At 52.1% G+C, this 27,986-nt stretch overlaps 10 protein-coding genes across 10 annotated transcripts; 6 read left to right on the forward strand and 4 right to left on the reverse strand.

Moving 5' to 3' along the window:
* Nucleotides 1–276: 276 nt before the first annotated feature.
* N7474_004127 (DUF3292 domain-containing protein) lies at nt 277–2,481 on the forward strand (the record flags this gene model as incomplete). The annotated part of the gene is made up of 5 exons (XM_057195542.1): nt 277–546; nt 594–803; nt 852–1,363; nt 1,414–1,641; nt 1,689–2,481. The coding sequence occupies 5 exons, from the start codon at nt 277–279 to the stop codon at nt 2,479–2,481; spliced, it is 2,013 nt and encodes a 670-aa protein (XP_057052938.1).
* Nucleotides 2,482–2,558: 77 nt separating this feature from the next.
* Nucleotides 2,559–3,515, reverse strand: N7474_004128 (SDR family oxidoreductase; the record flags this gene model as incomplete). Its single annotated transcript, XM_057195543.1, has 1 exon — nt 2,559–3,515. One exon carries the CDS (start codon nt 3,513–3,515, stop codon nt 2,559–2,561), a length of 957 nt encoding a protein of 318 aa, XP_057052939.1.
* Nucleotides 3,516–4,013: 498 nt separating this feature from the next.
* N7474_004129 (putative C6 transcription factor) lies at nt 4,014–6,189 on the forward strand (the record flags this gene model as incomplete). The annotated part of the gene is made up of 4 exons (XM_057195544.1): nt 4,014–4,158; nt 4,217–4,349; nt 4,421–5,499; nt 5,555–6,189. The coding sequence occupies 4 exons, from the start codon at nt 4,014–4,016 to the stop codon at nt 6,187–6,189; spliced, it is 1,992 nt and encodes a 663-aa protein (XP_057052940.1).
* A 246-nt stretch (nt 6,190–6,435) lies between these two features.
* Nucleotides 6,436–8,094, reverse strand: N7474_004130 (putative HET domain protein; the record flags this gene model as incomplete). Its single annotated transcript, XM_057195545.1, has 1 exon — nt 6,436–8,094. The coding sequence occupies one exon, from the start codon at nt 8,092–8,094 to the stop codon at nt 6,436–6,438; it is 1,659 nt and encodes a 552-aa protein (XP_057052941.1).
* A 1,253-nt stretch (nt 8,095–9,347) lies between these two features.
* On the forward strand, nt 9,348–10,100 carry N7474_004131 (uncharacterized protein; the record flags this gene model as incomplete). Its single annotated transcript, XM_057195546.1, has 3 exons — nt 9,348–9,479; nt 9,539–9,675; nt 9,743–10,100. The coding sequence occupies 3 exons, from the start codon at nt 9,348–9,350 to the stop codon at nt 10,098–10,100; spliced, it is 627 nt and encodes a 208-aa protein (XP_057052942.1).
* Nucleotides 10,101–11,664: 1,564 nt separating this feature from the next.
* On the forward strand, nt 11,665–12,383 carry N7474_004132 (uncharacterized protein; the record flags this gene model as incomplete). Its single annotated transcript, XM_057195547.1, has 3 exons — nt 11,665–11,750; nt 11,990–12,090; nt 12,190–12,383. 3 exons carry the CDS (start codon nt 11,665–11,667, stop codon nt 12,381–12,383), a joined length of 381 nt encoding a protein of 126 aa, XP_057052943.1.
* Nucleotides 12,384–13,370: 987 nt separating this feature from the next.
* On the forward strand, nt 13,371–14,889 carry N7474_004133 (uncharacterized protein; the record flags this gene model as incomplete). Its single annotated transcript, XM_057195548.1, has 2 exons — nt 13,371–13,574; nt 13,636–14,889. The coding sequence occupies 2 exons, from the start codon at nt 13,371–13,373 to the stop codon at nt 14,887–14,889; spliced, it is 1,458 nt and encodes a 485-aa protein (XP_057052944.1).
* A 527-nt stretch (nt 14,890–15,416) lies between these two features.
* On the reverse strand, nt 15,417–17,853 carry N7474_004134 (ChAPs family protein; the record flags this gene model as incomplete). The annotated part of the gene is made up of 6 exons (XM_057195549.1): nt 15,417–15,584; nt 15,636–16,016; nt 16,070–17,351; nt 17,407–17,531; nt 17,594–17,723; nt 17,831–17,853. The coding sequence occupies 6 exons, from the start codon at nt 17,851–17,853 to the stop codon at nt 15,417–15,419; spliced, it is 2,109 nt and encodes a 702-aa protein (XP_057052945.1).
* A 378-nt stretch (nt 17,854–18,231) lies between these two features.
* On the forward strand, nt 18,232–24,460 carry hir3 (putative transcriptional corepressor of histone genes (Hir3); the record flags this gene model as incomplete). The annotated part of the gene is made up of 4 exons (XM_057195550.1): nt 18,232–22,478; nt 22,534–22,756; nt 22,810–22,965; nt 23,018–24,460. The coding sequence occupies 4 exons, from the start codon at nt 18,232–18,234 to the stop codon at nt 24,458–24,460; spliced, it is 6,069 nt and encodes a 2,022-aa protein (XP_057052946.1).
* Nucleotides 24,461–24,852: 392 nt separating this feature from the next.
* On the reverse strand, nt 24,853–27,503 carry N7474_004136 (uncharacterized protein; the record flags this gene model as incomplete). Its single annotated transcript, XM_057195551.1, has 6 exons — nt 24,853–25,184; nt 25,244–25,304; nt 25,352–25,864; nt 25,913–26,040; nt 26,089–27,106; nt 27,156–27,503. The coding sequence occupies 6 exons, from the start codon at nt 27,501–27,503 to the stop codon at nt 24,853–24,855; spliced, it is 2,400 nt and encodes a 799-aa protein (XP_057052947.1).
* Nucleotides 27,504–27,986: the final 483 nt, after the last annotated feature.

The following is a 27,986-nucleotide window of genomic DNA, read 5'->3' on the forward strand; positions in this document are numbered from 1 at the left end:
GGATAAGATAAGATAAGATAAGAACCGATGAGGTGCATTTGCCACGGGCGCGATGAAGTCTACAAGCGTTCTTATTATTCGTTGTATATACATATTCATTCTTATTGAGGCTGTATTGAGGTTCAGTAGTGTGGTTGATCATATGCAGGTTTCTTGGTGGCGCGAGACTGCCCATCACTCGCACAACCGGGAACCTGCTGGTGATGACGTCGACACCCCTCCGGCATATACTTCCCATCTTCTCTCTGATAACAACACGCATACGTCGGCCAGGCAATGTCGGGTAACGATGAAGCAGTCCCATCTGTGGACCCCGTGGTCCATAACAACAATGAAGATACCGAGAAGCCCTCACAGCCCCGAGGACCAACGGAGAGTCACGTCCTGGCGCAAATAGAGCAAGACGAGAAAGGCCTGGCGCAGAAAGATGACACGACCGAGACCACTGATATTGGATGGGGACAGTCGGGAGACCAGATCGAGGAGTCACTGGTGGCTGGCCTGTCAAACGAAGATCTATGGATGCTTATCAGACGCTTCAACAAGGTGCGCCCATCCCAAAAGTTTACAGAGCACCACTAAGCACCATGCAGCAAGTCTATGCGGTTAAAGCAGTACCAGATGCTCCATTGCAGCGACTGGATCTGACTCGAACGGCCGAGGAGGAGTTCTCGCCGGATAAACTGCGTGCCACGCTTGAACGGTTCTACATCACGATTGTGGTTGGCCTGACCAGTGCCATTAAACACGTTGCGCGCTTGCGATCGTGGAAAGAGTCCAGACGAACTGCCGTGTTTTGCGCAGTGGGTTTCTTCAGTGCAGGTTATTGAAACATATTGACGTTGTCACAGGTATACTTTATTGCGTGGATGTTGGACTTTCTCGCTCCCACATTCTTTGCTGTGTTGATTGCCTTGGTCATATATCCACCATGCCGGCCACTCCTATTCCCTCCAGCACCCATTGCCCTCGTTGATAAGAATACTGGCGGCGTTCAGAAGCCCAAAGCAGGGGTACTGGGATCGCATGACAGCATCACCGGCGCCCCGGAGAAGTTCAAAGGCGAAGCAGCCGAGCAAGAGGCGAGTAATCTGGTCGCGAGCGTGGCCAGCGTTGCTGTGGGAAGCGCAGTTGGGAAACACGACCAAGGAGTTCCCGAAGATGCGCCGCTAGAAGGAGCTGTCCCTGATGCTATGGAGATCGTATCCAACACGGCCGACGCGCAAAGTGCCGCGCACGGCAAGGTGCCTTTGGATTCTCATGACAAGACGAGGCAGCCGGTGAGGGAGGCAGTAATGAGTGCAGCCGATCTCCTAATGCAAATGGTCAGTGATCTCACTGATACCTATGAGAAATTTGGCAAGTAAGTCAACCAAATTGGCTATCTCGATTGATTCTAATGAAATTTTGCAGTGCTTTGTCCGCTACTCCTCCGTTTCCTCGAATGGATCCACGCTTGCGTCTGGTCTCAGTACTGGCACCCGCCTGTCTGGCATCGATTTTCGTATCCAGTTACATGTTAATAAAAATGACCGGGCTCGTTATCGGGATTGCTTTCTTTGGGGATCCCCTCATCAGACGAAGCATCACCTATCTAAATCACAAGGTCCCGCACTGGCAAAAGTTCTTCGAGTTACAGAAGTAAGTCCCCCACTCGCTAAGCTGTCTTCTCTAACAATCAAAACCAGTTCGCTTCTCAAGGGCATCCCAACAAACGCTCAGCTGACTCTAACCCTTCTCCGAATCGGCGAAACCAACGCTTCACCACTCCCACCGCCTCCAACTTCCCGCGACAAGCCTCCTTCGCGGCCAGCTTCTCTGCATCACGAGCAATTGGCCTTAGGTGCCACTACCGAAGAAATAAAACAAGCAGCCTCTGGTGACCTTCCCGATTCCCAGCCATCACAAGAGCTTCAATTACCATTTGAAGTACCCCACAAAAGTACCTGGGCTGCCAATATCCTAGGCTTCTTCCGCGGCACAACAGCTACAGGCGTGGAAAGCAAACGAGCCATTGACCGCGTGCGGGCACTAGCAGGCTCACGACGCGCCAGGAACAAGGTCGGGATTCTTCGTCGCAAAGGTCAGGTCATTGTACCCGTTGGACCCGTTGAATTTGACGCCCGGTACAAGGGTAGACACGGGACTGTGGTACTGGACTCATCTAAAGAGCCTATGATGCTATATTTCACTACAGATCATCCACAGGGAACTGATTTGGGAATGGAAAGCCGCAAGAAAGGATCCGTGCTTTTCAGTCTTCCCGTCCCGGAAATCCAGGAGATGAAGAAGCTAGGCGGGATGGGCTGGAAGGGGAAACTGCTTGTTGGTTGGGCTATGGGGAGCAAGGAGGTTGTGGATGGCTTGCTTATTGTCGGGAAGGAGCCTGGTCAGTCGTACCAGTTGACTGCTATGGGGACTAGGAATCAGTTGTTCAATCGGCTGGTTGCGATAGATGGACAGGTGTGGGAGAGCTGTTGATTTTTATACCTTGGTACGCGTGCTAAGATGATCGCAGGTTTGGAAATGATTATGAGTCTCCGTCCATATATGCATGATCATGAATGCTCCAATTTAGCCTTATAATCCCGTACAGCCTGCTCAAACGACTCATCCCGTTTGAATCCCAGCGCAATCGCCTGCGAATTATCAAACTGCGTAGGCCACGACTTCAAAATCGAGACAAGCGCAGGGTCTTCCTTCTCCCTTAGCAGAGCCAACTTGTCCTTCCCACCGACCTTCTCCAGCGCATCCATCATCCCCTGCACCGTAACACAAATACCTGGCACATTGATCTGGCGGATATGCGGCGGCACGCAGTCCGCGGACAGACTGAGAGTCAGAAGGAGGTTGTGCACAAGCGTTTTGGGTGAGCAGAGCCAGGACTTGAAGCTGCGGTCCTCGATGGGGATGATGCACTCCTTGCCGTCGAGCGGCTCGCGGATCATACCCGACAAGAACGATGACGCCGCGGCGGTGGGCGCACCGGGGCGCACCGAGATGGTGGGAAAGCGTAGCGTGAAGCCTGTGATGAACTTGCGGCGCGTGTACTCGTTCACCAGCGTCTCGCACACGATCTTCTCGGCGCCGTACGACGATTCCGGTGTGGGCACCACGCTGTCCGTCACCACCTCGGGGAGCGGTTGTCCGTACACGGCTTGGCTGGAGGAGTAGATCACCCGCACACCGGGGCACGTGTGTCGTAGCGCTTCGAGGAGGTTCCGCGTGGCGTCAACATTGACGTTCATGCCGAGGTCGAAATTGGCCTCGGAACCGGACGACATGATACCATGGAAGGCGTACACGGCATCGAGCGACGAGTCGACCACCGCTGTCGCTCCGGCTAGGAGGTCGGCTTTCACGGCGGTCGCATTCTGCGGGTAGCGCACGCCCTGGGGGACTGGTGGTTGATGGATGTCCGTCAGAGTGACGCGATAGGCGGGATCATTCAGTAGCTCGTGGGCTAGGAGTTGGCCGATGAAGCCGGCGGCGCCAGTTATGAGAATATGCATCATGCCGTGGGAGTGTAATGGGCGAGAATATTGGAATGCGACGAGATCTTTATTCCTCCGCATTCGCATCAAGTCCGACTTTGTTCCTCCGCACCGGACTTGGGCCGGGCGCGAGTGTGGACCATGTGGGTTCGGCAGGAATGGTCGCTAACTAGACAGGGGAAAGTACACAGTGCAGTATACTGAGGTAATCGAGTGTCTTCAATTCAATCAAAGGAAATAGAAAGGATAGAAAGTAGAGAGGGTAGGTAAGCGTCTACTGGGTAGGAGTTGCGTGTCTGTCATGGCTGGACCCCGGAAGCTAATGCTAATTTCTTTCCCGCTTGCCCGACCTTCTCTCTCTTTCTCTCCTCTAGTCTCTCCTTCGTGCTCTCAGGGCGGCGGCCATTCGCATTGAGCCATCGCAGGCATCGATAATTCCAGTGACACATAATTATACGTCCTCTTGATCCTCTGGTCCACTCGGGTTGTGCCGACATCCCCAGACGACCTCCATCCCACATGGCCGGAGAATCGCCGACGGACTCGCGCATCATGGAGGGCACTCCACTGAAGCGCTCTTCCTCTCACGCCGGCCTCGATTCGCCCCAGCCGGCGAATCACTCGGACCGGCCTCCGCCTCCCAAGATCTCCAAAGCGCGTGCCTGTAAGTCTCACTCCCTACCCCGCGGATGAACGCTCTCATGCTGATCCCGCCCGCCCAGGCGCGGAGTGCAAGCGACACAAGATCCGCTGCGAGTTTCGCCCTGGAGAATTGAGCTGCAACAAGTGCCTCCGCAGCGGCATCAAATGCGTGGTCAACGACTTTTCGCAGAAATTCGTCGACGATGATGGAGCGTATGTGCGCGGTCGCTTGGACCCTCCGTACTGGCATCGTGGGGCACGAACACTGACAGTTGGCATCACAGATGGAAATCCCAGGCCACGGCGACTATGCAGCAGCTGCAGGCGGCTGTTTCGCATCTCTTGCGACAGAGTGGCTCGCCAGAGCTCTCAACCTTTGGCGCCGGTGACCTCCCCGATACCTTGAGCCCCGCTGCCTCGCATCATGCCCAACGGCCGTCCATTAACCGATCACATACATACACCAGCCATAATGAGGGCCCAGGTGTTGTGATGGACGTCACTCGGGAGCCTTCGCAGGAACCGGACCTGCAAGGTCCGGACTTGGTTCCAGCACCTATGCGCAGTCTATACGAGGTCACCAAATTGCGCAATCTACGAAACAACAACATCGAAGCGCCCAAGAAGACTTTATTGGAGGAGGACTTTATTTCGCGCGGAGTGGTTTCGATACACGAGGCTGAGGAGCTATTCGCCTACTTCAGTCGTACGATGAATCAATTGCTCTGGGGCGGCATCATCCTCGTGCACCGCGATCTGACATCGGTCCGCCGCGCATCGACGCTTCTCTCAACTGCCGTTCTGACGGTAGCGGCCCTTCATATTCCCAACCGCACCGATACCTTGAACCGGTGCTACAACGAGTATGTCTCTCTGGTGTCGAATATGGCGCTCACGCGCGCCCACACCCTGGATGATGTCCGCGGTCTCTGTGTCGGAGCCTTCTGGCTGTCTGAGCTGAGCTGGAAGCTGTCTGGCCATGCCGTGCGCATTGCCACCGAAATGGGTCTGCATCAGAGCTACCAACGCCTGACCCGCGGGCACAACGATCAGTATGAGCGCGCTCAGCTGTGGTATCTTCTCTATGTGTGTGACCACCATTTCAGCATTGCCTATGGGCGGCCGCCGGTGATCCATGAAGATGTGGCGATCCGCAACTACGAGAAGTTTCTTGAGTTCCCCATGGTTGTCCCCGGGGATATTCGGCTTCTGGCGCAAGTGGCTTTGTTCATGATCCTAACCGAGGCGTACCGGACGTTCGGCAGCGATACCGAGCAAGCGATGACCGAGGAAGATTTTGGACAATTGCGAATGTACAATGTCGCAGTAGATCAATGGCGGCTGCTGTGGCAGCCTCGATCTGGTATGTTTTTGAAGCCCCGTCGATACAGAAAGTGTTCTGACTGTTTGGATTCCAGCCGACAGCCCCTATGTACGGACCTACCCGTCCAAGGGCGTAGTGCTGCATTACCATTTCGCCAAATTCCAGCTCAATTCGCTCTCCCTGCGCGCACTCTCTCCATCTACGACGCCGGTGTTCTCCCTGGACCGCAAGGAATCCGCTAACATCGCCATTTCATCCGCAATGGCCTGTCTGAACATGGTCCTCGAGGAGCCTGATATCCGCGACGCGATCGTGGGAGTGCCCATCTTCACGCACACCATGGTGACCTTCTCCGCCGTGTTTCTGTTGAAGGTGGCCATCAATTGGAACTCGGCGTACCTCAGCATCAACGCTCGCCAGGTGCGGCGGCTGGTGGAACGGGTGATCGAGCTGATGAACTGCGTGTCAGCGGGCGAGCGCCATCTGACCCGACACATTGCGCGGGGGCTGGGCAAGATGATTGAGCGTTTTGACTCGTGGGAGGCTGCCTGGCAAGTGGGTGGGACAAACGGCGCGATGGGGCAAGAGGTTCCCGGGGGCGCCAATGCGATGGCTCAGGGATTCCCTCCGCCCGATCTGATTTACGATATGGTCGGCACGTATGGGTTTGGGCTGGACGAGAACCTGCTGGATCCGAGCATGGCGAATTTCGAGTTCCTCGCACAGTAATGTTGACGACGTTAAAACTGTCACCTCCTGTAGCGATCGGCTCCAAGATCATGGTGTGAGCCGCTCACCGAGCAACCTGAGATTCGGTGTCATCCAGGAGCACTCGAGTTGACTATGATCTAGTCCGCCCTTCAGCATAGTCAGTGGGCCGATCTCAGTTCGCCCGATCCCTGAAGCCATTTACCTACTTCGTGTGAGCATTGTATAGTAGAAGGAGTCGTGGAAAAATTGATATCCTAGTACTATTCAGACCAACTTGAGCTTGCGTCTTTCCCAACCCAATGCGTCCATTCTATCCCTACAATTGAGTGAAAATGTCAAAAAGCCTACTCTGGTAAAAGAGTCGCTTTCATCGGAACGTTTCAAAATAAGACAAACACAGGATCCCACATCATCGGTCTTCACGTCCAAGTCGTCAAGCTTCAGGATCATACAGACATGATGCTCGATCTCTCGATTAAATTTGCTCTCGTCTGCCTCTTGGACCTCGTCCGACCTGGGTCTGCAGCAGCCGCAATCAAACATCAACGATTGATCCAGAACTGGTCGTACTTGAAATGCCGGTTCCTGCACCTTGAAACTATCTGCTAGTTTTTTGATCCCAATGCAAGCTGCCTCAAGGACGATATGAGACCCCTGCAAAACATTCCCATAAGGGTTGGAAGCGTCCGCAAGTACCATGTGGTGGGAAACAAGCTTTGGCTTGTGCTTCTGAAGCCACAAGGAATCTGAAGTGGTATCTTCCTGGACATTATCTATGGCCACGGGGCCATCGATGCTGGCCCAACTCCAGGTGGGAGCCACATACTCGGATGTTGGAGTCAAAAGAGACAACATCCGGCCCCAAGCTAGCCCAGATATGATGTGTTTGCTCCAGATTCCTGCCAGGTAGTCTCCCATCGTGTTATCGCTCATAGCTAGTGCAACCTTCCCGACCACGAGGAGTTTGTCGGAAGGAGTAGCGAATCTGCCCCAAGAGAGCGCGTTCACACTGTCAGTCCAGGTTTTGAATCGTGCAACTGATTTCTTCGTCCCATCATCACTGCCTTTATTGATCTCGCCAGGGGATTGCTGGAGTGCATCCTGCATATAACGCTGAAAAATGCTTTTATCGTAGGCGTTGATCCTTCTCCCAGAGCCCTGGTCTCCAATGATTTTTGCTGCTTCGAATTGACAGCCTGAAGCACATTCCCAGACCAGCTGCCGATCTGTGAAATGAACAATGCGCGGTGCAAGCATTCTCTCCACGACGTTCCAACCAAGCCCAGCAAGTGGTGATTGTTCAATATTTGACATCCAGCGTAGGACGCGTGGCCGGAAAAATCTGTCTTTGCCAGTTCCTAGCGCTGGAGAATAGAGGATTGTCCTGTCGTGGAATAACCCGTGATCGGCTTCTGGCCCAGCAGATGCTGCAAGCATCAATGCTGCCCGGCCGTAGATACTCAAGAAGCAGGACGAGTTCTCTGAAAATTCGCTCGCTGTCATACAGAGCTCTCTTGCCCAGAGATATCGATAGCCCAATCGACGGGCGACATCGATGGCGTCAGCTATAGCTTTCGGGAAGGCTACGACTTTCAAAGTCACGGGCAGGCCACCTTTCAGTAGTTTAGCGGTGTCCGGAATGTGAGCGTCCCCCGAGTAATGATGGCTTAAGATGATGTAGGACCCATTTCGTCCGTCAGAGGAAATGATGCGTGGAGCCACCGCAGGATCGGGAGAAATCTCAATGACCCTTTCAGGCAAAGGAACCGACTTCGATTGAGAGCATGCCGTGTGCTCTTCACATTCAGACATCCAAGATGAAATCCGCCTCAAGCATTTGTCGTCCTGCGAATTGACCGGAACGTCACGTAGACAATCAAGCCCATCGACGGGCGGGCCTAGAAGAGTCAGTATCGCTAACATAATTCAGTTACCTTGACGGAGACAGAACGCATACCAGCGTAATCACTTGCAACACACATGTCGAGGCATAAATCGTCCCAGGACATCGTCATGCCAATGGATCCCGCCTTTCTGGCGTCCAGGCGCATGTTACAGAAAGTCACAACTCGACCGACCAACTTGTCAAGTTGGTTCTTATAGCGGTCTGAGGACTGCAATATCGAACAGAAAAACCTGCAGGCTTCGCAGCCGTTGTCCGCCTTTACGACGAGATCATTGTATTTCCCCAAGGCAACTCCAAATGGGCCCTTCGTCTCCAGATCCCAAGTGTTACAGTCTTCGCAGAGAGGCATGTCAACTAATTACAAAACAGGTTAGGCTTCGAGAGAGTGGGGTTTTCAAAGGAAAATGAGTAGAAATGTGAAATTACTCATGATCGTCTCTGTAATCTGTGGGACGCTTTATAGTGCCCCGTGACAAAGGGAATGTCGTTGCCTTTCTCTGAACATTATATGTGCTAAGCCGATAATTCCCTAGTGAGCCAGCCCATTTATAAGCGCTAACTGAACCTGGTGCTTTAGATTTAACCATTTGTGGCTTCGCTAACGCGTGCGAGGCGGTTTGACCCTCGCGGCGTCGCTGCGCCTCCATGACCGAAAAAGACTGGGAGGACTTTACAAGGTCGGCTCAAGAGCTGACGCGCTTATTTTCTTGCAATCCAAAAATCTACAATGTATCTAAAATCAGATCAAATCCCGGCGAGTAAGGTACAGGTGGGGAGGTTGTTAGTGTAATCCGTGCCTTTACAAGCTCAGATATGGCCTCTTCTACATAACTTATAACTGCCAAAGAGTTGATGTTGATGTGTTCACTTTTCCATGGGTCTCAGTCGCGACCTAGAATGGTGGCAGGTGCCTGGAGTTACACCGAATACCAAAGGAACCCTAGCCGTAATGAGGCTAGCGGGCATGACTAGCGAGCGCCATGGCCAATATTCAACGAGTAAAAATTGCCAATCTCCTCAAAAGGTGCATTGAGCCATGAGACAGACCCCTGAAGGGGAGTCCAAAGACCCTGTAGCCGAGCTTTAGCCCATAACCGACCAGCAAGAGCGATGAGAGCTCGACATTTGAGGGGCGCACGCCAATACGAACTTGGCTTTAAATAGTGACTTGGCAGCCCCGTAGAAACATCAATTCCCCATCCCACTTTACTTTTGACTTGCGAGCCACTTGTTTCCTTTTGCTGTGATCTATCGGTTTCATACTTGGACGATGTTTTCTCGGGCTTTCCTGGTCCTCTGTGGTGCTACCACCATTGCCGCCCAGCAGCACATTGGCGACTCCCCTTTCTTAAACCAATATATTTTCGATTCCGGTTACCTATCCATTTCTACAGCTGGTAGTGTACGTGGAAGTTATGAATGTGCCAGATGGAGGTACTTTATATTGACCTTACGATTTAGGATGCCACCCACACTACCTATATTGCCAAATGCGATAACGGCATCGCCGATGTTTGCACGCTACCTACTGCTGGTGCCACTATTGTCGCAGGCCCATCATATGTTGGATGCTCATACACCGATCCCTCGGAGCCATTGTGAGTTAAAACCGCTTTTTTAAGACGAAATCCACAATCATGCAACATACAACTAACACAGTCCCAGCTTCTCCTCCGTTGGGTGTAAATATATCGACTCCGGATCTTCAGCTGCCTGCACGGAGTACCAATCAGGCCAAAGTGGGACCCATGTAGCCACTTTTTCGAATACAGCTACTCTCCCTGCCTATGCGGTGGCATTGGGCTTCAATACACCTGCTGCTACTGGTACGGCTGGTGGTACCCAACACACTTCCGAAGCTAGCGCTGGAAACGCGGCTACTGCTACGACCAAGTCTGCTAATGCTACCGATTCTGCAGCAAGTGCGACCAAGACTGGTGGTGCGGCTGAAATGGCTGGGCTTCGGAGCGCACGTTTTGCTGCCGGTGCAGCAGTTCTGGGGGGACTAGGACTGATAATCTAGAATAACGATCTATTGTTCTAGCATAAACTAAAAGAAGATGGAGGTCCTTCATAGGTAATAGAAAGGAATTTCTTAGAATACCTTCTAGGCTGTACTTGAATAGCTTTAGAAACCATCCTAAATATTAAGTTCAATTCTCTTTCGCACATTGTTCCTTGAGTCACGCGCAATGCGCAAACCATTGCACGGTTTCTTGACTCCCGTATTACTATTATGGCAGAGATGTTTTTGCCTTTATTCCCGGCAATTCTAGGCATAATGGCTATGTCTCGATTCATTGCCCTACAATGGACAGAGCATTTTAGTTAATGTTGCGGAAGGAAGCCTTTTAAGACCAGTATCTCACTTTTTGAGTGAATCGTTACCAGTGTCTCAAGATGTCAACCTCCGGATGAAGGAGGATCAAGAAAATGCAACGAGAGAGAACATTCCAACATCAACATTAGTAGGAGGGTAGCCATGGGCTACAGGATTGAGCCGGCTGCCAAGGTCTCCGCCAGACAATAATAATGTCGAACATAGCTGTAAAAAAGCGAGTGTAGTTCAAGATAGACTTGCTAGTAGTCAAACCACCTCAAACTCCAGTTCTTCTACCTCTAGAAGAATCGGCTCGCGACTGGCGTATCCCTAATCCAGACCGTTTCCCTGGAGGTGTCATAACTTCTTCTTTCCGTCCAGTCCTCCACCAAGTCACTTGCTCTCCGTGTTTGGCCGCAAGCCGATGCTTGATTCCAGCCTCTAATAGTTCAGGATCTTCTGACTGGTTTGCCATATAAGATTCTTCTTAAAAGGTAATAGGGATCATCGGCTCCAGCGTGGCCAAGTACCGATCGTCACGCCCCCCAGACTCGCGACTAAAAGCAGGCCGTCTTCCTTCTTTCGTGTAGTCCATCTCTACAGGTTTGATGCAACCTGTCGTGTATGACAGGCGAAGTTGCTGCGCTGTAGACTAAGATCGAGATTGAAGATCGTCCCGTAGGTCAAGATCGTGATAGGGCGTTGGTAGAGCAGGGTTGCTGTGATAGTGAATGTGGTGGGCGGCCAAGCCCGATAGGAAAGCCAGCAGGTGTTATGGCTAGCGTAACAGATATTAATGGGCGTGGAGCATTTGCGGACATGGTGCTGGGGCTGGATTGAGGGGGGCGACGGCAGTAATAGAGGCCTGGCGTGCTGATGTGAGTTCTGGTTGACTACGGAGACGGTGATGTACTTTTGTAATAGTTCGTAGTGAGTATTGTTGTCAATAGTCAATAATAAACAAAAACCGTAGAAGCCCAGAGTATGTAAGTCTGGGTGACCCTGTCACCACTCCGCACACGCACCCACTCCATGGCGTCACCAACCAACCCCCTTGCCCCCCGCCCCTTCGCTCGCTCAACCCTGTCTGCTCCTCTCGTTGCTTTGTTTTTCTTCTTCTCCCTTTCTCGTTCTCTCTCTCCCTTTCCATCTCCCCCTTACCCCCGAGTCCCCCATTCCGTCCACAATTATTAACAAACCTCCATTAATCCGCTCATACCTCGGCTTCCTTACCACCCGACTCCGCAAATAATCCCTCACTATCAATATGTCCACCCGCAAGAGAAAGCAAGACGCCGAAGAGGAGGAGGTCCTCCAGGCGCTGCCTAGCGACGAGAGCGAGGAGGAAGAGGAGTGAGTTTCCCTATCCTTTTTCCAATTCCAATTCCCATTCCCAATTCATTGCCCGGGCGCCTGTTTTGTCTCACCCTCGCCCACCTCCCCAACCTCGCTTGCTTCAGTCGGCGCATTGCGGTCGCAATGGTCACGCAGGGCACACTGTCTATTCATCGGGATCCATTAAAGTCGCGATTCTAGAGAAGGTGGCTAATTCGATTCATCTGTAGATATGAAGACTCAGAGCCCGAGGTCAGCGATGAGGGCGATGACGACGAGGATGATGGCGGCGATGACGTTAGTGATGAAGATGAGGAGGAAGAGGAGGAAGAAGAAGAAGATGAGGGTGAAGACGAAGGTGCGTATACTACTTCTCTTCCTATCTGATTTCGTTTCCTCGCCTTTCTCCTTGATTCGTTTTATCTGTCTGTGCCTCTTCCTAACAGTTGCACAACAGGCCCCCCAGCAGCAAAGAAACAGAAGACCGCTCCCGCATCTAAAGACGAGGAGGGTGCCGAGAAAAAGAACGGAACGAACGGCACGGCGAAGACCAGTGCTCCCGCCGAAGAAGCTGTGAAGGTCAAGGGCGGTGATGTTCCCAAGGAGTCTGCGCTGCCGGAGGTGGAGGACGCTGAGGAGGCTGAGGAGTGAATGGGTGAAAAAAGATGGATTTGGGATGGCTCTTGTTCTTGCCTTAATTAGGGCTTGCAGCGTGGAGAACCTTTTTTCAAAATGAGCGTTGGCTTGCTCTGTTCCTATCTCCCTTTTTTGGCTCTTGGCTCTTACTCTGGAGCTTTCTATACCTATACCTGCCTCTATGGCTTATATCAAGCCATTGCTGTGGTCTCTTTTTCAGTGTGCTTCGTAGGTTTGTGAATCCGGTCAACATGTAATTGAGAGTTGAGGACCCCCCTCCATTTGGATTCCGAATCAACGTCAACTTGAATTGCCGATAGCGAATGTTCAGAATTGCCCTAGGATGAGCGGCCAGCTAGCAAAAAAAAAAAAAAAAAAAAGAGACGGTCCAGGTACCCCATGATGTATTATAGATCGGCACAAAAAGCTTAGGGTGTCAGAGAGACGACAGAAGTCAGAAGGAGAGGAAACGAGCAAGTGAGTCGTATGTATTAACTTGGTGATCTCCCTAAGCAGGAAGTTCTACCTGCGGCTTAGCGCTCTTGTTTAAGAGAAATGTCCCAGTGACGAGGCCTAGCCATAGCGGGGGCGTAAATCCTTCTTCTAAGTTGGGCGACTCCTGTACTGCGATCATCACGGGCCATGAACCATGCTGTATTCCCTAAAATATTGGCTATGGTTGCACCAATCATGGGTACGCGAAATTGAGACCTATGACAAGTAGGCGCTGTTCTCACTTCAATATCAACAAGTGAGGTTATCGACATTGATCTCCACCTTATTCGGATATCATGATAGTAGTTCCGCTGCACCATAATATCCACAGCTAGAGTTTCCCTAGATCTCGGCGGTTCCTGCCCGGGCGGAAAATAGATGATCGTCGCCCCAATCAACAACCTGTAGAATGTAGATCCCAATAATGATTGGCCCGCTGCGGCGAACGCATCATACAAAGATCACCCTTGATCCCGTTCCCTGAACCTTCGCGTCAGGCTCGTCACAATGGGACTAGAGCATCGGGCCTCTGGCGCCTTCGAGGACATATATCCCGTACACACGTTGGACGACATCAAATCCAATCGCACGTATGTGGATTGGCTCATGGTATTTAATGATGTTCTCGACGCCAAGAAATTAAACGATGCCTTGTCAAGGTTGCTAGACATCGGAGACTGGAAGAAACTCGGTGGACGGCTCAGATTCAGGGTATGTAAAACCAAAGAAGACATTGTCGAGCTTACAAGACACTCGAACTGACCTTAACTAGGGGAATGGGAAGCTGGAAATCCAGAGCTCTTCTATTACTGGGCAACCGAATGTGTTCTTCACTCATGATGCTTTTGATGTGGCAATTCAAGAGCATCCGGTGGCCGGCCAAATCCCAAAGGCGACCGAGGCTCCATCCATTCAACCCATTGCTGATGACTTCCGGCCCTTTATTGCACGGCCAAACTTCCCTACTTTTGAGGAATTAGTACGACAGAAGCTACCCCCTATATCCCTGCACATTACTACCTTCAGCGACGCGACGATTGTCGCTCTAGTATGGCCTCATTTGTTAATGGATGCATCGGGCGTCCAAGCCCTGCTAGCTGCATGGTCATCAGTATTAGCTGGTCGGGAAGGAGAGGTCCCTATGGTACTTGGCGCACGAACAGACATCCTCCGAAAGGCAGCAAGCACAGATGGTGACGGAATGCCCGAAGAGTTTGAGCTCGAACGGAAGCGTCTGAAAGGAACAAGCCTGCTCAAGTTCTATCTCAGAATATTCTGGAATAGGATTTGGGAGCCTCGCCGGCAGCGACGAATCGTTTTCCTTCCAAGGAGTGCTTTGACAAGAATGCGAACTAGGGTTCAACAAGAGATTGCTGAGAGCAATCAGGCCCTGGACCACACGCCTTTCGTTAGTGACGGCGATATCATTACAGCGTGGATCACACAGGCAGCTGCATCATCTGAACCAAAAGAAACCCGGCCAGTCACCGTTTATAGCGTCTTAAATGCCCGGTTTCGCATCCCACAGCTACGCAAGGGCGTGTTCATTCAGAATATGGCACTTGGGACATGTACCTTTTTACCCGTTCAGCTCGCCCACGGACCTATTGGATCGATTGCACTCAGTCATCGACAACATGTACTTGAACAAGGCAAGGAAAAGCAGATATTCGGTTTCCTGAGACGTGCATATCAGGATATCGAAAAGACTGGAATCCCGAAGTTATTCTTTGGAGAATCGCACGCTTTGCTAATGCTTTTCAACAACGTGACCAAGATTGAGGTGATGAAAGCTGTTAACTTTGGCCCAGCAGTTCTGTCCCAAGGCGAGATAGATGAGACGAGGAAGAATCCGCTAGGGACCATGGTCACCTACTACAACGAAACTCTGTTCGTCGACCCATCATTTAATGCTCTCAATCTTTTCGTGATACACGGTAAAGACTACGGAGGCAACTACTGGTGCATGGGAAACCTCTTGCCACGGACCTGGGAGAAGATAGAGGAAGGACTGTCTAACGTATAAGTCCAGTTTCTCCCTGCCACCAGATCAGTAGATTTGCAATGTGAACTGTTTATGATAAGCAAGGCGTTGCTCGAAAAATCGAGCTGGATAGAGTCTCGCTCTCCCCGCACAGTAATTTAAGTCAACTTGGTCCTGACTCGGCTCAGAGAAAGCCAGCCGGTTGAAAAATATTTCTGCTTAGTAGTTTAGTAGAATATAGAGTAAGTACCAGTGTCAGTGGACCAGTTCAATGCAAGTAGAATCCACTTGGTATCTTATAGGCCTTCTGTTCAACAGTTTTAGCGAGTCACTCATCTGGTCGACTCAAATCCTACTGTTCACTAGCCATTTCAGGATGAGAAGAATTGACGTAATGATATATACCCTCTAAACTACCTACTAACATTTGGGAAACGGGGAATTACGATATGAACGAATCAAACAGGGACAAAACAACAAGCGTTATCAACGATGGTCATTAACCTAGGTCAGCGCAACGCTCTCTCGCTCCAGACAGTACCACGCCGAGCAAAACAGACAGATACACCTCAAGCATCGCTACCGCTGCTGCGGAACATGGCACAGAGCTGACAGTACTGATGCGTGAGGTCCAGAACAGGCTGCGGCAGGTTGGTAGCCTGGACAATGCTTCGGACCTTGACGGCGCCTTCATCCTCGATGAGTTTGCGGACCATGAACAAGAGCTCAGGCGAGAACTGGGAATGGGTCAATAAATCCCAACACATGAGGGAAGATGGAAAACATACCTCGGAGTACCACCGATACTGCCAGGCAATCAGACGAATCAAAGCACCCAGCATCCCACGCGTGTCGTTCTGCTGCTCGTACAGCTTCAGCAGCCCGCGCATCGCTTTTGGAGAGAACCGGATGGCAAGACAGTTCTGATAGGCTTCGATGCTTTCGTCAAAGTGGTCCAGGCGCTCCGCAAGCTCGCCAAGAATCTCCCACTCCGTCGCCGACTTCTTGTATTCCATTGCCTGTTGCCGGAACTGGGCCATCTCCGTCCGCCAGATGGTGTAGATGCGAAGGTCTTCGTAGAGAACCATGAACAGGTTGTCCAGCCAACGCTCGCACAGGCGCTTGTTGCGGAACTGCGAGTACGTCTCGTGTGATGGGTCGCCAACCGGCTAGAAGGGAAATTAATAACCATATCAAGCCAACAATTACAAAAGATACTTACATCGTCGTTGCCAGACTTGACGACTTCGGATGCCACCGTTTGCTCGGGTCGCTCGATTGACGTCTCGGGCTGGTTTCTTTCCCCGTTGCCGCTGGGAGTTTCCTCGGCAGGCTCCTGAGCGGGCCCGGGACCAGACACAGAGCCGGTGTCTTCTTCTTCCTCATCCTTTTCAGCGCCGTCGCCATTCGTCTCCGCATCTAGCGTCTCGGCAGGTTTGGGGACATGCTTCCGCTCAACACGATACTCCTCTTCCATCACAAAAACTTCGCTACGGACCTTGAGCAGTTGATCCCAACCAATTGCGGCAGCGACCTTGGTCAGCAGATTGTAGGCCTTGAGGAACGTGCCTTGATAGCCGGCTGCGTGCAATTTCCGGAGAGATGGGTGGACATAGTCATGGGGGTCACCCTGCTTCGGCTGGCCTTCGTCAATTTCATCCAGAATACTCTCCGCGAGGATCGGAAGCATGATGCGAGACGGCTGTGGCATACGCGGGGTATCCTTGTCCTGATATGTGAACATGGGGCAGGAATTGAGAGTCAAAAGTGCAAGGTCCCACTGCTCCAGACTGACGTAGACTTCTGCCAAACGAGCCCAGGTAGTGAACTCGCTCGGCGCAGCAGTGACAGCTCGCTTGGCGCATTCCAAGGCCATCTCGCCTTCTCCTTTGCTTTGGCAGAACGAGGCCTGCTCATCAAGCAGAGCGTAGTCCATCGGCACATCTTGCAGAGCGTCATACATCAACCGCACAGCTTGTACTTCCTCGTCTGCCATCATCTGAACCTTCGCCAGAAGTGACGACACCTCCACATCCCGAGTCCGGAGCTTCTCGAACAGGTTGATCCCAGATGTGTAGCGTCCAGTTGTGTGGATATATTTTAGGAGACCCGAGGTCAAGTGGTTGCTCACGGTGTTCGGGACTTGGGTTTCGGGATCGGAGCTCAATTGCCGTCCTGGAGGCTTGTCAGCTAGACTTGGTGAATAGAGAATGGCCAACTTACCCATAAAGAATAGTTTCTCTGCCGCCTCCAAGAATTTGTGTTCCATCTCCGTGTTTGTGACCGGATTGAACCGCCGCACTCCCACAATCTTCTTGATCGCATCTCCACTTCCATCATCGGCATACAAGTAGGCGCGAAGGACAGCACAGAGGAAAGTTTCCAGCCAAAGTGCCTCTGTCGCCACACGCTTGTCACCGCGCTCGTCAATGCAGTAGCTCTCCAAGCTTCCGGGGATCTTGACTTCGACCCGCATGTCGAGATGCGAAAAGGCGTTGTAGCAACTGCGTAGATGTCAGCAAAAACGCTCGTGTTGTCTGCGGTCGTCGGTGATCTAACCAGTAGATTCCTGAAACCACCTTGTGTGTTTTGTCGAGGGGCGAGAAGGTCAATGTGTTCACGTAGGCTGCCAAACTGGCCGAGGATGAAGCGTCGATTCCGGTGACATGGTGGTACACGCCGGTCTGTGAGGAGCGCAATCCCGTCAATTCTCCGTACAAAATCGGGCAGAAGGAGAAGAGCATACCTGTCGGGTTCCACTGGTTTTGTGTTGCTTGACCAGATACACTAGGTCTGGGGGACCTAATTCCCGCAAGCTCTGTAACGACTCTGTTCGCGCATCGACCGCAACATAGAGATCCTCCTCCTCATGGATCCTGAATTAACAATCAGCCGCAAATTCTACCGGTTGTGTCGTGTGAACGGCTGCCGATAGAGAACAGTGCCATGGGAGGGAACACGTAGACGGGGTCAAAAAACATACTCGGGGACAGCGGGCGCAACCATGGCGCCTGCACAAGCGCAGAGAGAACGAGAAGCAAGGTATCACGGCAAAGGTCGAGAAAGGCAATTGGGCGCCGTTGCGGTGGGGATTGTGTCTTTGGAGGGTGCGGAGGGGAATGCGGAAGCAGTTGCCAAACACTGGATGGGATGGATTGATTGATGATCCCTCAGGCAATAAGGCAATAAGGCACCAAATTCAGGCACACATAAACGCGTGATGCGTGTTGAATCACGGGGTTCCGTCGACACTCTTTCAGCAACCACGACGCCCTTTGATTCGCCATCCCCAGCCGTCGTCTGGTTCTCAGTGATGCTGGTGACTGTGTGGTCTCCCTCTCTGACAGTCTGTGAAGACTTTTCATCCCCAGGTGAGCTCGCATCATGGCGAGCTGGGTCGCCCTGAATGTGGAGCCCGACGAGGCCATTGAAGAGGAGGTTGACGACACCAAGGAGCTTCAGATCGAGGAGGCTCTGAAGCTTTACCAAAATGCATTGAAACTTCATGCGCAAGGTCCCGAGTTCTTCGCTCAGGCAAAGGAGGCCTACGACATGCTTCTCAGTTCGGAGATTTTCAAATATCCAGAGTCCATCTCGGATTTCAAAAGAGGCGCATCGCAAGACACTCAGTCCGTCGCGGAATTGGACGAAAGCGTTGCCGATCTAATCGCGGGGTTCAATGTCGGCGATGCTACATCTAGCCTGTTTCAGACGCTCTACCTGTCCTACAAGAATCACGGCCAGTACATTCTTGATTGCTTGCAGGAGTCACTGCGGAACGCTCCCAAGTCCCAGGAAAATGCAAAGGAGCTGGCAAGCAAAATTGCCGGATCTTCCAAAACCGCTATTGGATCCTTTGCGGAAGCTCTGGAGCGTGACGACACCGATCTTCACCTATGGAGACAAAGTGCACGGCTCGGCAGCGCCCTTAACAGCTATCGCCTGGTTCGGTACTGCCTAGAAAGCGTTCTCGCCGACGACGACAACCGCCTGGAAGTGCGGCCAGAACAACTAGGCTTGGAGGAGATCTTTGCAGAGGAGCGCCTGCGGGCCACGCTGCAGTCTCTTGGAGACAAGGCTTCTTCTTCTCAAGTGCCTGTGAAGCAGCCAAAGAAAGCGGTCTTAAAGTATCTGAAGCAACATGCAGATCCATATCCATACCTGCCAGCTCTTCCCCCCGACTTGCATGATGTGGATTCGTCCAAAGGTCCTCTTGCTTTCCACACGTCTCGACGGCAAATCACTCCATCCGACTCCACCTGGGTGTCAGTTGGACAAGCCCTTCTTCAGGCGCTTTCTGATGAGGAAGAGGCTCCGAGTTCTGCTGCCCCAAACACGTCGCTGGGAATCACTATGCCGCCAAGGGACTCGCAGATAGTATCAGAGATGGATGAGCAGGAAGACGCCCCCAAAATTGACGAGGTCGAAACCAAAGTTGAAAATGAAGACGTCGATATGCTGCAGACAACTGAAGCCGGCCTGGAACCAGAAGCACCGGCTCCAAATGACACAGAGGAGCCTCTGGAGCCAAGTGGAGAGTATGCCTCCATTGACCAAAGTGCAGAGAAACAACTTATGGAATCACTGGAAGGCCAATCCCACCAGCCAGCTGAGATACAGGCAGAAGAGGAGGACGAAAACCTAGAGGAATCTGCTATGAATGGACGCAAAAGATCGTCTGCATCTGCTGCGAACGACGAGCAACAGGAGACGGGACGAATGAAGAGCCGGCGGACTCGGGCTCGAGAGTCCATTGTGGAAGGTGTCATACAAGCCGATGAGGTCGTTTTTGACCAGGAAAAATACTACGAGGACCGCTTGGAGGTGTTTGTCAACAGTGATGATTGGATGTTTGGCACTCTCGATTCTCTCTTCTCAAAGTTCGGTGTTGAAGCGCTTGGTAGCATTGAGAAGCTGAGGGAGAAAGTATCAACAAACGACACCAGCGATCCGCCCGAAGACATTGAGGTCAGACTGTTCCAAGACTTCCGTGGCATCATCAAAACTTGGAACGATGAGAAGTCCAAGTTGATGCACAGAAAAGATGATCTTTCCTCTTTGAAGGACATTCACGGCACAAGCAAGTCTGGTCTGGCCGTGTTCCTGGAGCATTCAAGGAAATCATCTCGCAAACCCACTCTTGAAGTGGAATTGCCTTCGGGGGAAGAGCTGTACGCGTTTTCGGATACAGTCAACGGCGACTGGTTGCACCCCCACGAGGTCTCGTACGAGTGGGTCAAATGTCTGCTCATGCCAGAGTTCGGCAAAGAAACCTCAGACTGGCCCGTTATGAAGTCTAGCTACGAGTCTTTCATTTGGCCTGAAGACTTGAAGGAGACCGTGATGCATATTTTGCTCAAAGAAGATGAATTTATCTACCAAAAGTCTTGTGATCTTGTCACCAGGCTCGAGCGTCGAATCTTCCACCCTGGACCGGAGGCTCCCTTCCAGTACACAACGAGCGATTTCTCTTTGCTTGAGATGATCCAAAATGTTTACGAACTGCATCTGGACAAGTACGCCTCCGTCGACAACCCAAGCAGCGAGGCCAGCCAGGACACCAGGCTAGCACAACGAGACTGCCTATCAAGATGGGGCATGCTCGCTCGAACAGCACTTAGTCACTTTCTCGATCATGGGCCGGCCGGTGAATGCCGTCAGAATATCATTCTTCGACATCTGTGGACATCCGTCTTCCATGTAAACCTTTCTGGCGAGGCTCAACGAGAACACGTCCTGCTTTGCCTTCAAGATCTGAAGCATATGCTACAGTCCATGGGAGATCCGGTTATTAACCTCGTGAACAACTCGATCATGACCGAGCTATCCGCTGCCGCCATAGATCATGAGGTCTTGAAGCTCAAGTGCATGGATTTCTTTGCCAAGGTGTTCAACTCGGAGACGGAAGACCCCGTGTCTCTCATTGAAGCTATTGAACCCATTCTCGAGCCGTCATTTATTGAGTATGATGAAGGCCCAGCCCAAGATAATGACCCAAATCATCCATCCTCAAATCTCAACGAGATGGCTTCTTTCTTGGATCGTGGTGATGCCACACTGCGACTGTTCCTCTGGAGAAGATTGCAAGACTCATATCGAGCCATTGATTATTCTCCGAAGGTTGTCTCCTGCTATCTCCGCAGTATCGAATTGATCATGACAGAGATTGAAGCTGTGAAACACAATGAAGAAGCCAGCGACCGGCGCCAGTTCGCCCTGCTGGGCTGGTTGAAGACACTCGATGGCATCATGACCAAAGCTATTCCGCTCATTCTTCAGGAGGCAGAGAAGGCCTACGAATGTGTTGATATGGAGCACTTGCACGCTTCCATGTCGGCGGTGGCCCGTCTGGCAAGGCTACTCCACAGCTTTGTGTTGTACGAGGATTCGGTGCGTGTCGGTCAAATTTCCGGACGTGATCTTCGAGGTGCTTTAGCAAAATCACTCGAAAACTTCAAAGAAAGGATGCGCGAAACTTATGTTCGCTGCTGGATCCTGTTGTACACTCTTTTCATCGAGGCAATTTCCCAGAACAAGGAGCTGTTCGACGAGCCCTTCGAAGACCGCATCCATTTCCTTCGGTCGGTGCACAGTGCCCTTGGCGTCAGATCCATGTGCAGATATTCTCAAAAGCGATTCCTCAAGCTCATCAAGTCCGAATTGCTCGACCACGAAACAAAAGGTGACTATGAATTTGACGTCTGTCAAGTACTCTACGACCTCCATGGCATCAAATTCTCACCTTCTGATGGGACGACTGATCATGGCTGTCCAGCCGAAAAGCTGGATCGGCCTACAGCTATCATGATGATTGACTTTGTGATGTCCCAAACCAACAAAATGAACATGAAGGATCTATCAAAGTCCGAGCTAAAAACCACAATCGAAAAAATGCAGCAGGCGATTGGCCCGGCCAAGCCATCTTCGCAGACCCCGCAGTTGTCCTTTAACAGGCGCATCATCAATACGCACCTCAAGACCCCGATCAACCCCGCGAATCTTCTCCGAGCCGTTCAAGGAGTAGCAGAGCTTTCAACAACAACAGTGCCCACCGAGAATGCAAAGATTGCTGTGAAAGGCTGGTATTTCCTTCTCGGCCATGCTACACTCACGAAGTTCCGTTCCCAAAAACGACTCACGCCTGGGTCTACAACGGAGCTTGATGATGCTATCTCCTTCTTCAGGCAAGACCTAGATCATGGCTCGGGGAGATGGGAAACTTGGTACCGGCTTGCACAAGCATTCGACTCCAAGCTGGAAGAGGACATCACATGGGCTGCGGACAAAATCAACAATAACCGTGCGGACCTGGCGACCACGCAGCGCCATGCGATTCACTGTTACGCGATGGCGGTCTCAACTGCAGTCAGAACCGCAGAACCCACGGCCGAAACACAAGCTCTCCTGTCTGACCTGTATGCCGACTTTGGTCTCCGCATGTACTCATCTTCCCGCGAGCCTCTCTCCATGGGCCCATTCAGTCTTGCGGAATTCGATCGTCACTACAGCAGCGAGGAGAGCCAGAATATGTACAAGCGGAAACCATTCAAAGAAATGTCCCGGTATTCGGTGTGGTATTTCGCGAGCAACCTTCTCAAGAGAGCTATCAGGAACAGTTCGAAGCGATGGATGTGAGTCCACCCGGCTGCAGACCATATGTATACAGGGGATTCTGACGGCTTACAGGGCTCATTACACACTTACCAAGTGTCTGTGGAAAATGTTCAACAGCGATGACTCTGCGAGGACCACGTCTAAGCGGGTCGAGATGCAGGATGTGCTGGACGCTCTTCGGGACGCAATTACTGCACTACCGCAGCGGAAGGATTCCCGCTCCGATCCCATCTTTGAGCCTCACTTCAAGCTCGTGTCTATTGTGCACAAACTTGTTGTTCAAGGTAAATTAACGGTAAGTCAAGGTGTCACTACCCTTACGGATTCCGTTCACTAAGAGATATTCAGCCAGCTGAGGGGAGTAAGACCCTCCTTGCAACACCCTGGGCTCAAAAGATCGAGGCGCCTACCGACATCCAGGGCTGGAAAGCGTATATTCTTGAGGTTATTCGGAAGTTCAAGAGCGCAGACAAGTCCAATTGGCACCATCGCATGAGTGCCAGGGTATGTGTTGTTGCCCATTATTCTTCCTTGTTACTCTGCTTACCACTGCTAGGCCGCCCATATTATCTACGACGCTCAGAAAGACGCTACTGCCGCGGCCGCAGCCAAGCAAGAGCTTTCTCAAATCTTCACCAAGACGTTGACTATTCAGGTCTGGCGACCCGAATTCGAACGACCTGGGAGACATTTCGTCTACACCACCCGCTACGTATACTTTTTCGTTGGCCTTCTGGACCAACTCGACGACCGGGCGAGCTTGGACCAGCTACTTCGCCGCGTGAGAAAGAAGCAGGGCGACTTCATCAATCACACCAAACTGTGGGAGGACAGCTGCGTACTATACGCCAAGATGGTCCGTAGAGCAGCCAAAATCAGGGAGGGACACGAAGAAGGCGTGTTCAAGCCCATTGGCTGGGAGGAGTTCTCCACAAAGACAGCCCGGCTGGAAGGCCTCACTCAGTTTGTTCCAGAGAGCCAACCACTCCTAGAACTGATCCGGGACTCGCTGGAGCTGAAGAAGCTCAATAACAACCTCATGAAGGTCACCATGTTCGAGGACCTCATCGCAGACCTTTACTCTCGCCTGTATGAGATCAACATGCCGCTTCTCATTGAGCAAGAGAACGAAGAAAACAAGGAAAAGATGAAGGTTGATCACCTCCTCATGGCAGGTGACGGTCCAACCGAAACATCTACGCCTTCGACCTCCGTTCCTGCGTCCGACGCCCCTGCTCCCCGTGGCCGTACCAAGGGTATCGCCCGCCGCGACATCCAGAAACGAGCAGACACCATCGTCAACCTGAAACTGGCGCCTCGCACCGCGACGAGCAAGTTCACTGCTGCCGGTGAGACAGAGCAATCCTCTACCGCAGCAGCAGGCTCTACTGCTACTACAGCGGCTCCTACGTCGGCACCTCGTGACGCTTCCAAGCAAACAGCCACACCTGGGGATATGGATAGTGCACAGAATGGCGGCCCTAAGGACAGCGCAGATGATACGGAACTCAGTGAGGCAGATAAGCAGTCCAAGACGGCAGAGCAGAAGCTGGGCTTTACACCGAACCTGGGCAAGAGCGACCCTGTCTCCGAGGCCGAAGACACGGGCAGTGGAAACGAGGGTGCTGACGAGGGTGACGGTGATGGCAGTGAAGATGAAGCCGGAAACGATCTTGACAATGACAATGATGAAGGTGACGGTGATGGTGACGACGACGGTGACCAGGTCGCAACAGAGGCTGAGACAGATGCCCCGGAAGGTGAAGAGGGTGATGGTGCCGGTGATGGCGAGGGTGGAGAAGGCGACAACGAGCCTGAAGACGAGGAGATGCAGGATACCGAAGCGGAGCCGAAGCCGGGTGATGGTGGCAAAGAGGAAAAGGAAGGAGACAGCAATGCGGCCGAGCAGTCAAGTGAATATGCCAAGTTGAATGCCCCGGTAAAAAGCGAAGATGCTGTTGAACCAGATCCGATGGATGTTACGCCGGCCGGGCAATGAGATGTTTTGTATTCTGGGCCGTTTTTGCTCTTCTGGCGCCGGAATGGGTTGGGTTTGGTTGGTCTCATGGGATGATCCCGCTCAGGGACATAGACCTTTGGAAACAGGCGTTTTTATGAAGATGGGTTTGCTTGTACAATAAACAGGGGCAGTCATTTAATTAGCGCATGCAACAATTGTATCATTATTATTTCCCACTGAAAGTATGAACTGAACGATCCCAGAACGCCTCGACCGGTCATATCTTAAGCCTAGTATATCCAATCCATCATTCATAAGAGCCCCGGGTGACAGATTAACAAAAAGAACAAAAAAAAGGGCGGGAATGAACAAGCTCGAAGAACGAAAAGTAAGTCATAACAGTCATGACCAGGAAACGAAGCTCGCAGTGCTTAAAGCTGATCCTCGGGGCCTAGATCCCACTTCCGAGTCGCCATTTTCCGCGGCTTCTTCCCCGGAGATGTAGGTGCCGGCGAGGAAGGCGAGAACATGCTATCTGCAATCTTCAGGTGATCCAGCCGTTGCAGTGCATTCTCGATATCACTCTCACGACCAAGCAGATTAGACGAGCGAGTGGTTGGGGCGTTCTTGGCTCTGGGTTTTCTAGTTGGGGATTGGGAGCTCATCTCGCGCTCGAGAGCGGCGAGTCGGCGACGAAGCTGTTCATTTTCGTTTTCCAGTTCCTCGACCCTTTCGTTGGTCGATCGTTCGGGGTCTTCATAGACTGCGTCAAGTCGGTCAGTTTACACATTTTGGGATATTTAGGGCAGGCCCGTCACTCACTTTGGAAACCACGAGAAAATAGTTCGATTTTCTTGTCCATGTGCTCATCTGCACGTCCAGCCTGAAAGGTATTAGCCACAACCCGAAGAACAAGGGAAAAGAACTAACCTGCTCATCCCAGGCATTCTGCCACCGTCTCCGTTCCTCTTCCATCCTCTCATCCATCTCAGCCCAACACTCTTCTCGGACTTCTTGCTCAATCATGAGACATCGTTCCTCAGCAGCGCCAAGCATAATTGCAGTCTCGTCGCGCGCGATCTCTTCTTCAGCGAGCTTGATAGCAAGGGTTTGCATATCGCTTGTCAGTCGAGAAATCTCGGCGGCGGCCCGGTCAAGTTCTTCGGCCAGTGCGTAGTTGGGAGACGTGCGGCCACTCTTACTGGACGAATGCGACATAATAGATTCCGTGACGGAAGGAATTCGTGGAACAGTGACTTCACGAGCTAACGCCGAGTAGCGAAGGATCTGGGATGTAGCGTTGAAGTCCCCGAGAGGGTCTGCTGTAACGACCATGATTGCCTTTTGAGGGTGATGGCCTCGAGACATTTGATTTGCCGATGGGAAGGAATTTGAGAATAGAAGCTCGGTGAGTTTGCACTGGCGGAAAGGAACAAGTGTCGTCTAGAGTGCATTAGTATTTGAGAGAAGATGGTACCGAAGAGAGCATACCTTGTTCCCATCCTGGAGATTACTCTGCATCTGCAGACATTGGCCCAGGTACATCAAGCTCTCATTGATCTTACCAGCCTCTGCGAGTGTTGCCCCAGCTGTCTTTGCCGTTCTTGCTCGCTCAGATCCTAAATCTCGTTAGTTATGACATCCTGTTTGGTGTGAGTGTTACTTACCAGCCAAGTCCACTATGGTGAGTGTATTTCCATCCCAGCTTGCTTCACCATAGCGTCTTCCCTGTGACCGCTTCTTGACTTCCAGGCAGAAGAAACCGTGGCTTCGAGAACTGACACTGTTCGACCCCGTAGCGTTCACTCTGCGTTCGGTCAGACCAACATCCAGGATTGCCAGGGCTTCTTCATAAGTGCTGCACGCAATCTTGCGCAAGCCCGCCACAACTTTCCGATCCGGTGATCCTTCGGTGGATTTGAATAGCAACGGCCGTCGCCCATCCTTTTGGTTGTTTCCGCGAGACATGGTATTTACAACAAGCGACGGAGACAAGAGATCAAATATCCGGTCATTGTAAACCTCGTACATGGACACCAAAACCACGTAGTCCGAGTCTTGATTCAAGTCCACAGCTAGATGGCTCACATCAGGAAGCCTGGGAAGGGCGCTTGGACGTTCACGGGGGCTGCGACGTGGGAATACCAATGCAGGGGACGGTTCCTTAAAGACGTAAAGTCGTTTAGCCAAAAAAGAATCATACAAAATGGGACGAGTGTAGGGGAGGGGAGTAGGAAATCCGGGGTTCATCCTGCCAGAACGCTCGATCGACCGGGGGCCATGGCCAGGTTGGTCCGCGCGATTGGGGGTAGTGATGTCCGCCTTGGGGGGGCTTCCATGGTTTGAGAGACATGGTCCAGTTGGGGTGGGAGGGATGCTCGCCGATCCTTGATGGGTAATAGGGTTCCGTACCGTCAGGGGAGTTTGAGCGCGAGATGGGCTCATCGGTGTTTGTGCTCGTGAAGTGCGGCCACGATCGCTATTGCTTTCGCCATAGACAGCTTCCAGGAATGTCTGTGCCGAGAACAGTCGCGCTTCGGAAGCATCTGCTGCAGCAAGCGATGCGAGCATCATGGGACTAATGCCGTCCGCCGTCTTCAATGTTGGCTCGAGCGACCGGAAGATAACGTCGAGACCCATCTGAGTGATTCCTCGTTGGGTCTTAGACCCGAGAATCGTGTGACTCTGCAGTCGCTATTAGCTTCGTCGTCACTGAAGGGATTGTCTATCAGACCTTTCCGCTGCCTGTCACGCCCAGTGTCGCGACCAGTCCATCACGGCCCTCCTTCAGCACGCCCTTGACAAGCGACTCCATTCCAGTGTCATGAAAGATGTCCAATTGGGAGGCATTCTCTTCGAAGACTTTGGTAAAGCCAAACTTCTCGACTGCACGTTTTCTCGAGTCGCTGGGAGGCTGAAGGGTGATATGTGTGGGGATTGGCGGAACGATCTCATCATCCGGGGCAACTTCGGGTTTCTCGACTGTCACGAAGCGCTCCCGTTCATTCTGCTTTGTTGAGATGGGCGGGCGCAGACGCAGATAGACTTGAAAGAGCGAGGTCTGGGGTTGTGTGGACGGCATGGTGACAGGATTTTGCCAGGAGACTTGCTCCAGGACCGCGAGTGAGTGTTGACTGACGGATCCAAACAGAATGGATCGCTCGAAGGGGCCAGTCGACGGCGCGGTAAGGCTGAAAGGGAAGACGGACAGCGTACCCGGTCCGATGAAAGGCGGATGATGGGCTGAGAGTGAGGGTGGATCAGAGCAGGAGGGAAGAGAGAGATGGATGAGATGGGCAGGCAAGCACGGGTGGTGAAGTGTCGACAGATCTTACGTTGATACTTCCCGATATGGATCGGTGTTTGTTGTCAGGGCAACCCGACTTCGCTATGACCTAATCCGTCCCCATTGGGACACAATCGGCGATAAGGTTTGCCAGACCAGGCTCAGTGATCATGTTCCTTCTAGAAGACTCAGCCACGGAGTGTGCGAGTACGAAAGTTGCCCCTTCTGGTCAACCCAGGGGCGTTCGGCGGTGCAGCCCACCAGTTTCTTTGCTCGTAT

Source organism: Penicillium riverlandense, assembly GCF_028828495.1.
Source record: "Penicillium riverlandense strain IBT 135883 chromosome Unknown utg000003l_segment0_segment0, whole genome shotgun sequence".
NCBI lineage: Eukaryota > Fungi > Ascomycota > Eurotiomycetes > Eurotiales > Aspergillaceae > Penicillium > Penicillium riverlandense.